Below are 16,362 nucleotides of genomic sequence, written 5' to 3' on the forward strand. Positions count from 1 at the left end.
ACCTTACTGCCAGTCACTGCACGTATCATAACACAGTGCTTAAGGTTTTTTCTGTGTTTGCTAGCCCACGCTCTATAAATGGGGCCAATACCACACCCCTGTTACAGCTGCAGACAAGTCTAAATGATGCTGTATATCATTGTCTAATGCACTTTAATAAGACAAGGTTGGCTTAACACTGCTGAATACAGAAAATGAAGCTACTGTTGCTTTACTATTAGATATGCATCTGCTAGGCAGAACAATACAGAGAGTGTAATCGAAGGAGTGCCTTGTGTATGTAGCCTCCAAAGTTTGGAATATTTAACCTATTATTCTGGCCATTAGAAGCCCATACATGATAATGTCCAAGTAACAGGGGACAGAACAACTCTTTAATTTTGTTTCAATCTGACATTGCTTTTTTCCTCATTGTTTGTTTTTGCCAAGGGGAAGTCTTAGTGTAGTTGGAAATGTATGTTTGTGTACATACACACACTGATACGTAAAGTTAAGTCTCATGCAAAAATGGGTGCTCAAAATCAGTGCAAAAGTGTGACAAACAAGTGACCACAGACCTCTGAATAACTGAAATAATGAAGGGAAATGCTACAATTCTTTTAACAGAGAAGTTCATTTTGTGACCAGCAGTGATACATTGCTTACTGGTGAGGAAATATGCCCGCACAGGGGAAATGGCAGCACATAAACAGCAAGACTGCAAGGAGGCAAGATAACATGTCTGCATCATCAGCGGAGCATGAATTCAGTCCATTTAGGATAGCTGGAACCACTCCAACCATAACACCACTTCATTTATTTCTGTATATTCTACCGAGATAGGAGGGTTGCAGTACAGAGCTGGCAAGCCCAAACTGTCCGCCTGCTGAGTCATGCTGCTATTCTGCTACATTGATGCTGCTATCAGGTTACTTTATGACGGGGCTTTCATTATGGTCAAAGCAAGTGCAGAAATGTAGAAGATAAACTACATGTCAGGATAAACAACACTTGCTTCCCTATATGCCTATTTGAGATTTCAACTACAGGCAATTCTATCAATAAAGAATCCTGTAAGTTTAATATATCTCTCAAGGATTATACTACAGTTTCATAGGCATCCGCACATGAAACCCTTAGCTATTATTCTCACTAACGTTCTAGCTGACTTTATAGAAATCCTTTCCTAGCTTTACGGGGAGACTAGGTTATCTTAGTTTTCTTTTCTTTTTCCCCTGGTATTTCTTATGATAGCTCTTCATTCAGTTCAGGTAGCAATAATAAGAGAGAGATTTCAAAATAATTTCCAGGAATCTGGAATGTTTGATAATCTTTATTCTTTCAACAGCAGGTGGAACACCCAGAGGGAAAATAGGTCTATAGCTAGAGAATTGGCATTGAAGTCTTGCCACCTGCAGTTAAGGAGCCTCAGCAAACACTGGAGGAAACCATGGAGAGCTCAATTCAAAAGCACGGCCAATTAGACAGGTACTGAGCGTGATAGGCAGTGAAATTATCATTTGCTCTGTCATCATATATGCTAATAATGAGCTGAAATACGTAGCAAAAATAGGGTTACCAAGAAACAAAACAGATATCAGCATGCTTGGTGGAAACCAGCTTTGAAGAAGTAGAGAAAATCTTTAGGGGGAGGGGATTAAGGGGGAGACCTCCACCCACCATGAGCATACTCAGCGACCACAGAATGCTGTTTGTTGGAGAGGGAAATAGAATGGAGTACCCTGGGAAAGGGCATGGCTAGCTGGATGGCACACTGACAGGAGCACTCTATACTACAACAGTTCGTTACAGGTCCCATTTGTGAATCACGTATTCCCATAGAAAAGAGGATGTCTATTACATCTCTGCATGTTTGCCAGCGCAAATATGCAGAGATGTATTTTTACCTTCCAACCAGCCTGTGCTGGTTATGGGCAATTCTGGCAGTGATTCTCCACATCATTCACACATTCCTGATGCAGAGACTTGGAGGAAATTCCTTCAGAGAAGCCCGTTCGTTGCATTTCTATAGAAGTCACTGTCATAGGCTTGCCTTCTTCCAATGAGGAGTCACTCCCAGACTAGAAATGTATAGGAGGTGCATGCTTCTATGCCACTGCTTTTTCAAACAGTGGTACAAATACCATCGCTGGAAAAGGACTGATCTGAGGCCAGGAAATCTTTAAGGCCAATGAGATGGGTGAGGGGGAGTGATCAGATCCTGGCACAGTGGGAAGGGAGTTGACATTTTCTCTGCTCGTGGTCCCAATGAAAAATGTCTCTTTCTCCCCTTTCCCTCTAACCTGCTATTAGACTTGGGACGGAAGCATCGAATGACACCATCAGAAGGTTCCTTCCTAGGGCTAATAGCAGCTGTGGGGGGATGTTCATTTGGACCCTAATGGGAGGGTTTAACTCCCCTCTCCATGCATCAGAGTCCTGATCGTTTTTCCTCCCCTACACTTGGTCATCAATTGGTCATTGTCACTGTGATCACCTTTGATCACCTTAGATGCTGTGTGTTGCTGCCTGGCCATGAGCCAGAGGCCTCAGCTGATTGCTGCCTCATTCCAGGCAGGTAACTTAGCTCATACTTCTGCAGTCCCCTTACCCAGGAATAGAGGGGAAAGGGGATAATGGCAGATGTGCAGACAGATGTGTGCACAACTGGCCTACTTCACAAGGCAGTGGCACAGCAAAACATTACAGTGTGGACCCAGGAGAGAAAATAATATGGACTGGAAAAAATGCAAGACAAGTGAACTGTAGAGATCAAATATGCTGAAACAGTCCACTGCTAGAGGTCAGAGCTGTTTGGATATGCCCAAGCTTCATAGATTTATCAAGGGATATGAAGAACTCAGTTATATAATAATTGCCTTGCGTAGTTGCTGAACTATATTACAGTGTGCACAGAAATGTTTTCAATGATTACAGGACATAGCATAGACAGAAACTGACCTTTAATGCTTGAAAGGACTAGCTAGTTAGATGTGATCAAATAGCCTGAAATGACTGTACTTTTAGTTAAAACTAGCTCCAGTCTTATAGGTCCATGAGGGAAAATAAGGGAACCTGTGTGACCATCTGTGTTGTGTGTGCTGTGAAACCTTGCCATTATATCTTGGATTCTATGGTTAAGCTAATGGTACATAAATGAAATATGGAAGATATGTACAACATATCCAAAATCTGCTGAAATCCTATTTATATCTTGTGGCTAGTGGATCAATTGCACTATTTTCTTCAAGGAGAAGACTACAACCTTTCATCCCAGAAGAGGAACTGTAGTCTGAGCAAAGACAGGAGGGAAGATAGGATGGAGTTAAACATATCAGCTTTGAAGAGAATCTGCAGAGAGGATTCTGCAACATCTCCACAACCAAGCAAAGAGTGAAGGAGGCCTTACTGAATCTGGAAGAAAAGCTAGAGAGACAGGTAGAGGGAGCAATCCCAAGACCAAACACCAATCCCAAGACCAAACATCATCGAACACCTAGCCTGAGGAAACAAAGACTGGTACTGTCTCTGGAATAGCAGTGATTATTCTAGCTAGGTACAAGCCGCTGCTAAATGGACTCAGAACCCAGTAGATGCTATTATATTCATTTAGAAATACCTGTACATACTCTCATAGGGTTGGATACAGATTTAATTATATGCTGCTACATTGGCACAAGTGGACTTACCCCGCTCCCTCCTGCTGAATGGAGAAGGCTGTGATGCAGGGGGTGTCGCCCAAAATCAGGCAGAGGAACCTTCCATGAGTGGAGCTCCACTCACGGAAGGCGCCACCTGCCCAAATTTCACTTTAAAAGTTGAATTTATGCTGAATGCCTTGGCGTCACTTAACTGCAGTCACATGCTCAATCTCTTCACAGCTACTGGACACACTCAGTGTGCTAAATGTGCTCAACACAGCCATTCCATTTGACTCATGGCTAGCTTCATCATCAATTCACAGCAAAGACTTCTCGCAACATCCATTAATGACAGATTCTGGGCAGGACTTCGGACAGATCTTGTAGCAAAAGAAATGCTGATGAGAATAATAAGTCTGACCCAGGAGAGAAGTACAACGGAAGCCAGGCAGCTAGCCTAGATGCACATTATGCAAATACTTGCCCACATCCACCCAGCAATGACTACACTTACTGGAAATTCTGCACATATGTAGCAAACAGAATGCTGAAATGGGAACTTCTAAGAAGAAACATGATAACATGGACCTGAGCTAGCTGAATTAATGCTTTGATAACGGTAACACATTCAACATTACTGATAGCAGCCTGAGAAGTCTGATAAGAGTTTGTGTGCTGCATCTGGAGATGGCATTAACTGTGATGAAGCAGCAGAAATAGGAACTTCAGAAATAGGCATCATCAAATTGGCACCCGTGGAAGCTTTTCTCCTTGACCCAATCCTGATTAAGCCCTGTGCTGGCTGTTTAGAAAAAAGACATTAGAATTCACACATTTAATGTTGAGTCTAGTTAGGTCTATAGATGCTCCTGCGGGAAGCAACCACATAGAATCATAGAATCATAGAATAGCAGAGTAGCATAATCTGCCAAAAGCACCTAGCTCAAGATGGTAACAACAATGTGACACGGGATCCTGACAACATGGAAATGGTAATGCAGATAAAGAGATAAGAGAGACAGAAATGGAAGGTGTACAATATACTCTGACGAAAAAAGTTTTCATTTTCTTAGGAGAAACATGGCAATAATGTACTCTAACCTATCCCATTCTACAATTTAAAATTCTTTATTGAATTTATGCTTTTTAATCATTGCAACTGCTCCTAATTTATTCAATGAACTACTTTAAATTCATGATGTTGGCCAAATTAAATATTTTCAGGTCAATGGAGCCATTCCCTAAATTAGACACATGTTGATAGTAGTTCTAATTTGCCCTCAGTATGCTGGTACAAATAACTATTACTAAAGGAAATAGAAAGGTAGAGTCTTATTTTACCTTCCTATTTTACTTTCATAACCATTATTATTATTATTATTATTATTGGTTTGGCTTAATGCCAACTTGTATTTAGAACTTGTTTTGACTTTTTAAAAACAAATAAGGATGGTTGTTTTATTAATTGCCATGAGGCTTAATTTATTTTTATATTCTGGGTTCTATAAACATATTAAATGATCAAACCTCTCCTTCTTTTAGCACTTGTAAAGAAAATTAATACAGAACACTATTCAAAATTACAATTTACATATGAATACAATATAACTGAAACTTTATCCACTAATACAGAAATGCCACTAAAACTCTAAAATAGCTGGAGAATGTCTTTAGTTTAATCAGAAAACAACTTGGTGATGGAAATCCTCAAATACAAAAAAAGAAACTATAGGACAGGATCTCGTTAAAGAGAATACACAAGTTAAACTACAGTAGTTTCAATTTTTCTTGCATTAAGAGAAAAGGGGTCTTATTAGAACACTTTCACATGGTCGCCTTTAAATATCTAGCGTCCTTTAAATGTTCTAAATAGGAGAGAATCATATAAATTTAAGAACATCTGGCAATGGTGTTGTTGTGGAGTCATGACCGATTTATTTATACCAGAGGTGAGGCAAGTGGCATAGTGAATACAAATAGACAAACTCAGAAAAGCAAGACCATAAAGAAATATGTTACAAAGAAAATGTAGGGCATAATTGGGAGGCAACTTGAGGAAGAAGGAACTGCTCCTATTTCCCTTTTGAAAGAACTGATTTAACAAAAATCTATAAAAGCAGTCTATGATGGCTTCCAGGATTACTCTGCATTATCCACACTCTAAGGGCTCATCTACACCAAGCAGGATATTCCATTATGAAAGCGGTATATAAACGTCAGGAGCCACACTACTGCTTTATAGCAATATTGAAGTGCACTGACAACTGTTGGGGCCCACTGACACATACCAAGTACTGTTTCATACGACTTTCATAGTGTTATATCCTGCTGGGTGTAGATGTGTCATGGTCCCCAACAGTTGTCAGTGCACTTCAGTACCACTATAAAGCAATAGTGTAGTTCCTGCAGTGCACTTCAATACAGTAGTGTTGAATAAAGCAGTAGTGTGGCTCCTACCTTTTATATACCACTTTCATCCCACTTTCATAGTGTTATATCCTGCTGGGTGTAGATGTGTCATGGGCCCCAACAGTTGTCAGTGCATTTCAGTACCACTATAAAGCAGTACTGTAGATCCTGCAGTGCACTTCAATACCGGTATAAAGCAGTAGTATGGCTCCTACCTTTTATATACCGCTTTCATCCCACTTTCATAGTGGAATATCCTGCTTGGTGTAGATGAGCCCTAAATCAACATAACACTCACCGGCCAGGCTGCACATCTAAACACCTTAGTTAGGCTGACTGCTATTACCCCACCCATTGGTCACAAGTAAAAATGATGTTGGCAGAAAACTTCTTTTAACTTTTATGTTAACTGTCGTTTTGCATTCCATTTTATTTATTTATAATATTTATATACCGCTCCCCATTCAAAATTTCGAAGCGGTGTACAGGATAAAATAAAATAAAAACAGAATAAAACACTTTAAAATAGATTTTAAAAGAAGCAAAATGAACAGTGAACCATGACTGGTCATTAAGGAAAGACTTCCTGGAATAATTATGTTTTCAGGAAGCACCAAAAGGAAGACAAAGTTAGCGCCTGCCTGACCTCCAGAGGCAAGGAATTCCATAGGAGGGGGGCTACCATGCTGAAGGCTCTTCCCCTGGTGGAAGAAGACGAGAAAGAGGCTCACAGTTGCACAAGGCTTCTGAATAGGGCAAAATAAGCTTTAAAGCACTCATCAAAAAGGTTTTAAAGAAAAAAAATCAGGCATATAAGAGAAAAAAAATAGCAGTCAGAAAAGTGCACTAATTTAGCTTAAGATGTTAAACCAACACTTAACTCTTGGAAGTCAAATATTACACAGTTATCTAGTCATGTTAGAAAGCAAAGCAAGGTCCTCTCACAACTTGGTAGCGCAGACACAGAAGCTTGTCTGTTCCGTAAGAAAAAGTGACCAGATATTTTCTGGAAATGTTGAACTTCCTACAGAAGGGGAATGGGTCAAAACAAATAAACTTCTGGAACATGTTAATTACTGAAATTTTAATGCAACAAATTTGCACTCAATAGGAGAGACAGAATCAAATCATGATGTCTCGATGTCCTTATAGGCCCCTTCCAACTCTACTATCCTATGATTCACAGAAATGTACACTGCTGTCAGAGTTGAATACATTGTACCCATGCAGTCTGAATGAAGCCACACCACTGGCATCCCAAGGCACTCCGCCTAGCCTAGGCTTCTTCGAAGGGGAGCTTCCCCACAGGAGTAGGTTATCTCTAGCCCTTAGTTTGCTGCCCCAAATGCTTTTCAACATGAAAGGCTTATTTTTCCCCCCACAAAATTTTCCTCTAGTGCTTACTTTGATACACTAAAGCTTTCAAGCAAATCTGCACTGTCCCCACTCCCTCTGAGTGAAGTCACAGTGTCTGGCACCCCTGGGCATGTCCCTGACTTTCCTGAGGGGGGGTTTCCCCACTGCAGGGAGTTATCTGTAGTTGTTCGTTTGCCACACACAAGGCTTCTCAACATGAAAGGGCTATTTCCCACCCACCCACCCACATAATGTTCTCTGTAGGCCTGAAGTAAAGTTATGCAGCTCTCAGAGTTGGATACATTGTGCCCACCCTATCTGAGTGAAGGCACACCCCACTGGTACCTTAGGCACAGCCCTTGACAGAGTACACTCTTATATGTCACTGACTCAGGGAGAGGGCTGTCCCACAGAAGGGGCAGGCATATATCTCTGTCCCCGAGCCTACTAATTCCCCAGGGCCTCAAACTGTATTGACTGCAAAGCTATGCACTCATTAGGGAAGTTTGCCTCTAGTGACCAAAGATGTTACGAAAGGCTCCAACTACACAGACACATTGACATTCAAATTAATGAAGGTATTAAAAAACAAAACAAAATAACCCTGAGGTGCACACCTTTAGGGTACCTTTAGTATGCATTTAGTATTTCAGTCGGCTAGGTTTCACAGTCTGTGGTGCTCATTGACAGACAGATTTATGCTTGTGTGGGGTTGTGTTTGCTAAACCTACATTGTTTATACACTGTATAGTTCTGAATTGCCTCTTCCATTGTGTCCCATTTCAACCTTTACCATTAGCCAACAGTGGCTGTCTCATTCTACCCTTCATGAACCACACTTAAGTGTCAAAGGGTTATATGGAAGCACTTTGCTCTGAATCTCAAGATTAGATATTCATCTCCCCCAAAAGTCCAAACTCACCTAAGTATATTCATTTGCTAAGATTCATGTTCTGACTGGTGGAAAGGTATATTACTAAGGAACTATTTGGCATTTCATAATATAGCACAACTAATCACTTGGGAACTGTGCATGTGCTCTCTAGAAACAGATTCAGAGCACAAATGCAAGGGATTCTCCCCCCCCGCCCCCGCCGCCCGAGAGTAGAATTACAGTGTTCACTTGAGCAAAATGTAACAGCTGAGTCCTAAATGACCTGAATGCCGCAGTCTCTTGTAAATGCATCCGAATGAAAGTAACCGAGGAATGGGAGTCAGGAAAATTCAGCTGCAGTTATTCATGCTGAAATATTCCATAAGACCAAGACAAACTGTAATCTATGTGGGTTGCCTTGTCTGTTCCCCCAAGATTTTCATTTGGTATTCACTTCTTATTGCTACTGCCTGTACTTTTTATCCTGTGTCATTTCATCCAAATACAAGGAAAGCCTTGGACAAAGGCAATCACATAAGAGACATTAACCCATATTAAACATGTTGCCTTGATTAAAAAAAAATCATTAATGGAAACAAAACCCTTTGGTTAGCATGAATTTCGTTACGCGTTTGGCCATTTTAAGAATTCAGAAAGCATTCCTGGAGCAAATTCTAAAAGCTGACCAACGGCATTGTAAGGTTAATAGCGCTGACCTAATCATATTAAAAAATATTCAAGTTTGAAAGAGTCTACTGGAATCTGCATTTTATTAAACTGCTGAACACTGCAGAAAGATGGCATTACATACTAAACTTATGCTTTATGGGATTAAAATGTTAGGATCACAGACTTTGTAGAACACAGTGGGCTTGAAAATGAAATCTTGCATAAGCTAGCATTGGAGAAATGATCGTCAAAGCCCTTAGGTGCAGATTAGACTGTACAACTTTTTGTCCTTTTCAATCCTTTGTTTTCTTTCAGACCACCTTTTGACCCTGAAACTGCTATAATTGCAGCTCTTTAGAGACAAAGTGAAGTAATATGTTGGTGATATGCTTCTTAGGTTGCTATGTTACAGTGATTATCTAATTAGCTACCTGCCTGAAGTGAATAATAATGGCAGCATTTAAACAAATCGATAAAATACATCCAATCATTTCTTGGCAGGCCTTTATGCAAGTTTTATAAATACCAGCTTAGCAAATAACCATTCAAAAATATGCTTGGGCAGCTTCACAAACAGAGCTCGTACACTGTAAATGCTGACACATAAGACAATCTTTTAAGTGAGACGATTTAATTGGACTAGAAAGCAAGGTCTATTCTCTGAAAGTGTTGATAAAACAAAGTTAATATAATAAAACATTAATGCTGTTTTTGCATCTTTTCTAAAATCATAAATAAGCTACAAAAGAGGACAACTCTCTAACTGCAATGATCATACATTCTCTACAAAGTTTCAGGTTAGGCTTCTGTGAAACAAAGTAAGTGTAAGGCTAATACATGAGCAAAGTTTATAGGATGCTACAGATGTTCCTTTTTATTTTAAAGATTTATATCATACTAAATGTGGCTTCACTGCAGCTGACAAAATTACATAAACAGAAATTTAAAGTCATACAAGAACAAGATAAACAGCTATTTGAAAGCACAAGAATTCACAAATTCAACCATCATTTTCTAGAGGCTGATGCACATAAAAGTTAGTAAAAGGCACTCTTGGCTACAGCTACCATCAGAGACTCCAGAAGCACTTTGGATTCAGAAACACTCCCAAATTGCATTCTGACCCTTCAAGTCAGAGAGCAACCCCATTCAGAACAGGGAAAAAAACCCAACTCCTAAACCTGTACCATCACTCATTCAGTTCAATGTTAAGAACCTGTTTAGGAAATGCCTCGCTTGGTTCTGCAGAAAAGGAAAAATACTGAAGACACTCAACTCTAGATTACTGGATAATCACAGGGAACAAGACTGAACCTTGCAGCACCCCATAGGACATGAAGAAACAGCAGTTATCTAGCACCACTTCTGAGACCTGATATTTAAGCATGGAGCTCCTGCAGCGCCCACCCTAGTCAGACCTAGAAGGATATCACTATAGAGAGTATCAAAATCAGCTAACAGGTCTAGGAGAAGAGATATAATTACATTAATTCTTCTTAGTCCTTGGCATAGGGAGCAGGGAGAGCAAGGTTAAGTTTCAGACACAAAACTGGGCCTAATGTCAAATTATTACGGATCAAAGTAATCAATTTCTTCCATAAGTCCTTGAAGTTATATTGCCATTACATGCTGAATCACTTTGCCAAAATCAGAGAAAAGCCAGTAAGTGAACTCCAGCATTTTAGAAATGGTTTATAATAAAAACACTGCCTGATGCTATCCCTTTCATACCCTATCGCTACAGTTTTTCACCCTAAATTATTGAAGGTGTATTCTGAAGAACAGTTGAGGAGGAAAGTAGCCTGGTATAGAGGCTGATGTTTATACCACCACTGCTGCCCCTTTAAAATACACACCCCTTGTGAAATCCAGGATCAGCCAAGAGATAGTGAGCTGCAATCTCATCATATCAGATGAAATCTGATGGTGCATTAAAACTACCGGCAACCATGGAAAAAAGGAAAACACACGGACAACCAACTTAGTGGGCTTTATCACATCTGTCACTAATTCAGCTGCTGCCTGAATTCCAACCTTGCGTCTTTAGATGATGGCTTATATAGTATTATCTCCTATAGTGATTCCATCTGTAAATTATTTGTAAAGGACTCATCACACACTGACGCCTAAACTTAAATTTGGCATCATGATATCATAGGATCTGAGAAAGAAAGAAAGAAAGAAAGAAAGAAAGAAAGAAAGATCCTGCTACATGTAATCATTAGCTTAGCTTCAGTATGTGAAGCACTCAAAGCAGGAGCCTGTCCCTTGATTTCATTTTAAGTGGAGGTTCACATCAGACTGGATGCAGTTGCCACCAATAGCCATTCAAATTGGTGCATGTTTAAGTCAGAATATCCTTCCCTTTACTACAGAACATTTGTGTCAATTCTAATTAGATTTTTAAAGGTAGATTTAATGTAGATAAATGCAGAAAAGTCCTAAGTGCAGTACAACCTGCCTCATCATTTGTGTGCAAGATGTAAAATTCATTTAATTTACATTGTCTATGCTTAGTTGATCACAGAGCTAAATGATGACTATCTTTGTATTCATCCCCATGACTCTTGTCATTGACTTATTGCTAATTTATCTAGTTATGGCTACGATTTTAAGAGTTTCATAGAACTGAAGAAAAATAGATGCAAACGCTTGACAGTGCCAAAAGATAAAATAATAGTGCATGAAATTTAACATATTCAACATTAAAATATAATGAGAACAAATGACTGCATTTTAATAGTATTTAGCTCAGTATAATGATGAAAACTTCAAAGAAACACACTGGGTTCAGAATTCACAATAATGTATAACTAGAATTAACTCTCTTAATATCAGTGACATTTGGTACTTTTTGGCCTTGGAATATTCATTTATGGTAGTTGCCCTCTCACAGAACTGCAGGCTCATAGATGCTTACTTAATTGCACCTGGCTATTTGATGAACAACTTAGTTTTATAGACAGGTAAAACACCACCCATTTAAATTTCTCTGTGCCAGAATCTTTTCTTTTAGTCCAATTGGACACCAGATTAAGACTTCCTAGATTTGCTTTTAAGGCTGTCTGATACACACATCGGACCTGTTCAGACAACATGCTAAGCCATAGTTAGGCTGCTAACCCTTTTGCAGCAAATGGTTAGTGAGCATAGTCACCATGGTTAGAAATGCTTCACATGACATGCTAAGTCATAATGTTTAGCTCAAAATGCTTAACCACCCTGGCTTAGCATTTCAGCTTAACAGGGTCATCAGCAACTACAATAAATGTCTGAAACTATTCAGGCAGAGGCCACATCAATATAGCTCCTCATGTGCAGTGGACAAGCAAGCATGTTTCTTGACAGTAAAGGAAATGGGAGCTTCTGCTCACATATACCAGTTCACCTTCTGTACTTTACACGAATGAGAGAGGAGGCATTTCCCCTTTATGTTCCCGTAAGCCTGACTTAGAAATTCCGGTGGAGTGAATTAGCTTTGTATCAGTGAGCAAAGTGGTCTTTGTTTTTCTTTCATCTGCCTTTTCACCTGGAAGTAGTCATACAGGCATTCTGCCCAATGAGGCAACTGCAGCAGCAGCATTGTCATTACAGTGCAAACTATCCCATATTGTCCCATCTGAAACCATACGATTGACAAAAAGGAAGATGACATATAGCTATAGTTTCTTGATTCCCCACCACTCCAAATGTAGTAAGAGAAATGCCAAGAGAAAAATCTGAGTGCACACAATGCTATGAATTGTTAAAGTTCATGAAGTTTCAAAAAGAACATCTGCGTATTCACTCCCCGGCACCCTGCTTAAAACAAGAACATTTTACTTACTTGGAAGTCTTTTTCCTCTAGGATCTCCTTCTTCCATCTGACAAGGAATGCAGCACAGACATACAAGTGGAAGTGAGAAAACCCCTCTGGTTCAGACTGTTAAAAGAGAGCATTTATATATATATGTTCAGACATTAAGAAGAACAATGCAGTATATTCAAGATAATATTGTGCCTTTTTTCTAGTTCCCCCAACATTAATTCAGGAAACAAATCTTTTAAGGTTATCTATAAAATACAATTATTAAATCCAACTAGAGAATCAGGTTCCAAATAATATTATCTTTATTTGGCAAAAAATGAAATTGCTACCAGCAAACAATATTCTTCCAGAGTGACTGGCATATCCAATTACATAAAAGGCATGCTGCATCAAGCAAGCTTATGCAGTAAGCATCAAGTAAAGATGTCTGGCTTCAGTCTTGGTTTTGAGAATGAAATTGCCTTGATTGTGTTTTGTGGGAAAGACAGTGGGATTTTGATTCAGTCGATTCTTCTAGTACTCTTGATGGCCTTTGATACCATTGAGCATGACACTGTTCTGCACTGCCTGCCAGAGCAGAAAATAGGAGCATTGCAATGTAATAGTCCCATTCCTACCTGTCAGGAAGGGTAGTGGTATTGGGAGAAAATATCTGCCCCACAGGACTCTGCCTGCAGGATACCATGTGGTTCTGTGTTATATTCCATATTATTTAACATCAACAAAATGCTGCTCAGAGAGATCTTTAGAGGTTATGGGGTTGGAAGGGATCAATATGCTTATGACACCCAAGGGGAAGTCCAGGCAAATTATAGGCTAGTCAGCTTATAACTAGCCTATCTGTACTAGGTAAACCATGATTAAAGATAACATTATCAAACATACTGAAGAACAAGTCTGGCATGACTTCTGCAAAGGTTCATTCTGCATCACAAACCTTTCAGAGTTCTTTGAGAGTGTCAACAAGCATGTTGAAAGGGGTTATTCAGTAGGCACTGTACACTTGGGCTTCCAAAAAGCTTTTGATCAAATGCTCTTCAGCAAACTTAACAGACATGGGATAAAATGATGTGTTCTCATATAGATTAATTATGTTTAAATAACAGGAAGCAAAGAGATAGTACTCACAATGAAAGAAATTAAGCAGTGGGATTCCCTGGTGCTATTTAACTTGTTCATAAACAATGTGGAGTTGAGGGATGAGCGGTGAAGTGGCCTAGTTTGCAAACAACAGTTATCCTGGAGAGCGAAACCCCAAGCGGACTGCAAAGAGTCCCAAAGGGTGAATGAGCAAAAAGACGGCAAATGCAGTTCAACGTAAGTATAAAGTGATACATACACAAAAAAATATCTGATGGGATCTGAACCAGGAAAGAGATCTAGGGGTTAAGGTGGACAGGTCAATGAAAACTCAAGCACAGTGTGTGGCAGCTGTGAAAAAAGGAAAAATCCATACTAGAAATTAGGGAAGGGAGTGAAAATAGATTTATGGGCCTTGTATTCCCTCTTTTCACTCTCAATACAGCTTTATAAAATGGCCAATATTGTACTGCCCTTATACTAACTGAAGGTGCAGCAACTCTTTGAATGCTATGAATTGCCAAAAGATACTGTAGAGCTGAAATAGGTGCAAAACAAAGCAGCTAAGATTATCCAGCAGATGAAGCACCTTGGCTATGAGAAAAAGAGAAAGAATGCGTGGCTCCTTTGTTTAGGAGAAAAGAAGACGACGACTAAGGGGGACACATGAAAAAAGTTCATAAAAAAAGCATATATAGCATAGCGTAAGAAGAGTGGCATTTTGCTTCCCAAGCTCATAACTTTGATACACCCAGTGACTGGTAGCAGACTGAGGAGAAACAAAAGAAGGTACTTCTGTATACACTAGTTGCTGAGGAACATGGGTGGGAGGGTGCTGTTGCACCATGTCCTGCTTGTGGATCCACGGGCAACAGTTGGTTGGCCACTAAGTGAACAGAGTGCTGGACTAGATCCAGCATGGTTCTTCTTATGTTCTGACTTCTTCAAACAAAGCATAATTTATGCCATGTAGTGGTGATGGCTTCAAAAAGGAATTACACAAATTCATGAAGGATAGGTCCATCTATGGCTATTAACCATGATAGCTGAATGGAACCTCTGTTCCAAGATGTCATGCCATTAAATACCAGTTCCTGGGGTGTAATAGTAGGGGGAGTGTTATTGCTTTCAAGGTCTCCTTCTTGTAGGCCACCCATGGAACAGGGATGAATTTTGGGGCTGACTCAGCAGGGCTCTTGGGGTTAGAAGATATGGTGGGGAAAGAAAGAAAGCAGCTCTCTTCCGTCTTAGTCCAACAATGTCTGGACAAAACCAGAGAAGAATTTGAGTACAAGCTTAATAAGAAACGTTGAGTAATCTTTACACAAAACTGCCCCCCCATAACACTATATATAACACAAGCTATATCAAAAGGCTCTTAACTTAAAAAGTGAAAGAAATTGCAAAGCATGCCAAGATCTGAATTTATTTTTGATATTTTCTTTTCCGCATTGCTTTCCAATACTTTTTTCCTAGGCTCTTTTAAATTAAATCAAATAGGCTTAAGTATTCAATTCATTAAAGGAAAAATGCATATTCCCTTTAGATTTAAGGATTCATCATGGTTCAGAGATAAAACTAGGCTAGAAAGTATTTCAAATGGATAGTCTTGGACAGTTTTGGAAATTGAGCAAAGCACCTAATGCATAATTGCCTTTCCTAACACCTGCTACCTATTATAACTTTCCATTTACAGCCCTTGAAGTTACAAGCAGACACATCTTTAAATGTATAAAACGGCAGGCCAATAGCTAAAAGCTGCTTAAAAATCAAATATAAACAATGACCTTGATTTAAATATTTTAGCAAAAGATCTTAAAACAGATGTACAGCCTTCCAGAAGACTTATTCTGAACATATTAGGTGTGACTCTGTGAGCGTCACCACAGAACCATCTGTCATCATCAATAAAAATCATTTAGACGGTTAACATCACAAATATCACATTGCCTTGCAAAAAGTTTATTGTGTCTGTGGATGTAATCGAAGCCATTATTTCAGACTTTGCCCACAAAAACCTCATGAATTACTCAGAGGCTGACTGTTGACTGAAAAAAGAGAGGAAAAGAAGTAAAGCAGAACACATTTCATGGATACATTGCACTCCACCAGTTGAAAAGGAAATGCTATTATCTATGGACTACGGTTTAATGTTGTATTGGTTTATAATTGCACCAAAACCTATTTTCCTGTTACACCGGGAGATATTTAAAACAAACAATTTAAGGGGTCAATTCCCAGTTTTAGAAGAGGCTACAAAGTTATCGCCACTTTTGGATTATTTCTAATAACTTTTAAAGTAATAACATTTTAGAACAGCATTATGAATCTTAAAGGCATCAAATATTAACAATATTCTTTCAACTGTTTTTAAAGTACCACGCCATTGTGGTTATTAAATATTTAAGACAATACCAGCTCTGAATAATTTCTCAACATCAAAAATTCCTACCCTCTGAAGGCAGGAACTCTGAATACTTTTGGGGAAAACAATTTCATAAGGCTAGTAACCTAGGTACACTTGAACGGAAATAGCTAGATGGTTA

At 39.3% G+C, this 16,362-nt stretch overlaps 1 protein-coding gene across 2 annotated transcripts in view; it reads right to left on the reverse strand.

The window, feature by feature from the left end:
- The window catches only part of TBC1D22A (TBC1 domain family member 22A), a 147,108-nt gene that overhangs the window by 12,227 nt on the left and 118,519 nt on the right, over positions 1-16,362 (reverse strand). For both annotated transcript variants that reach the window (XM_063134118.1, XM_063134116.1), the window contains one exon: positions 12,755-12,850. In XM_063134118.1, the coding sequence (XP_062990188.1) occupies positions 12,755-12,850 (96 nt within the window). The remainder of the gene's footprint in view (positions 1-12,754; positions 12,851-16,362) is intronic.

This window comes from Elgaria multicarinata, chromosome 9 (genome assembly GCF_023053635.1).
Source record: "Elgaria multicarinata webbii isolate HBS135686 ecotype San Diego chromosome 9, rElgMul1.1.pri, whole genome shotgun sequence".
Lineage (NCBI taxonomy): Eukaryota > Metazoa > Chordata > Lepidosauria > Squamata > Anguidae > Elgaria > Elgaria multicarinata.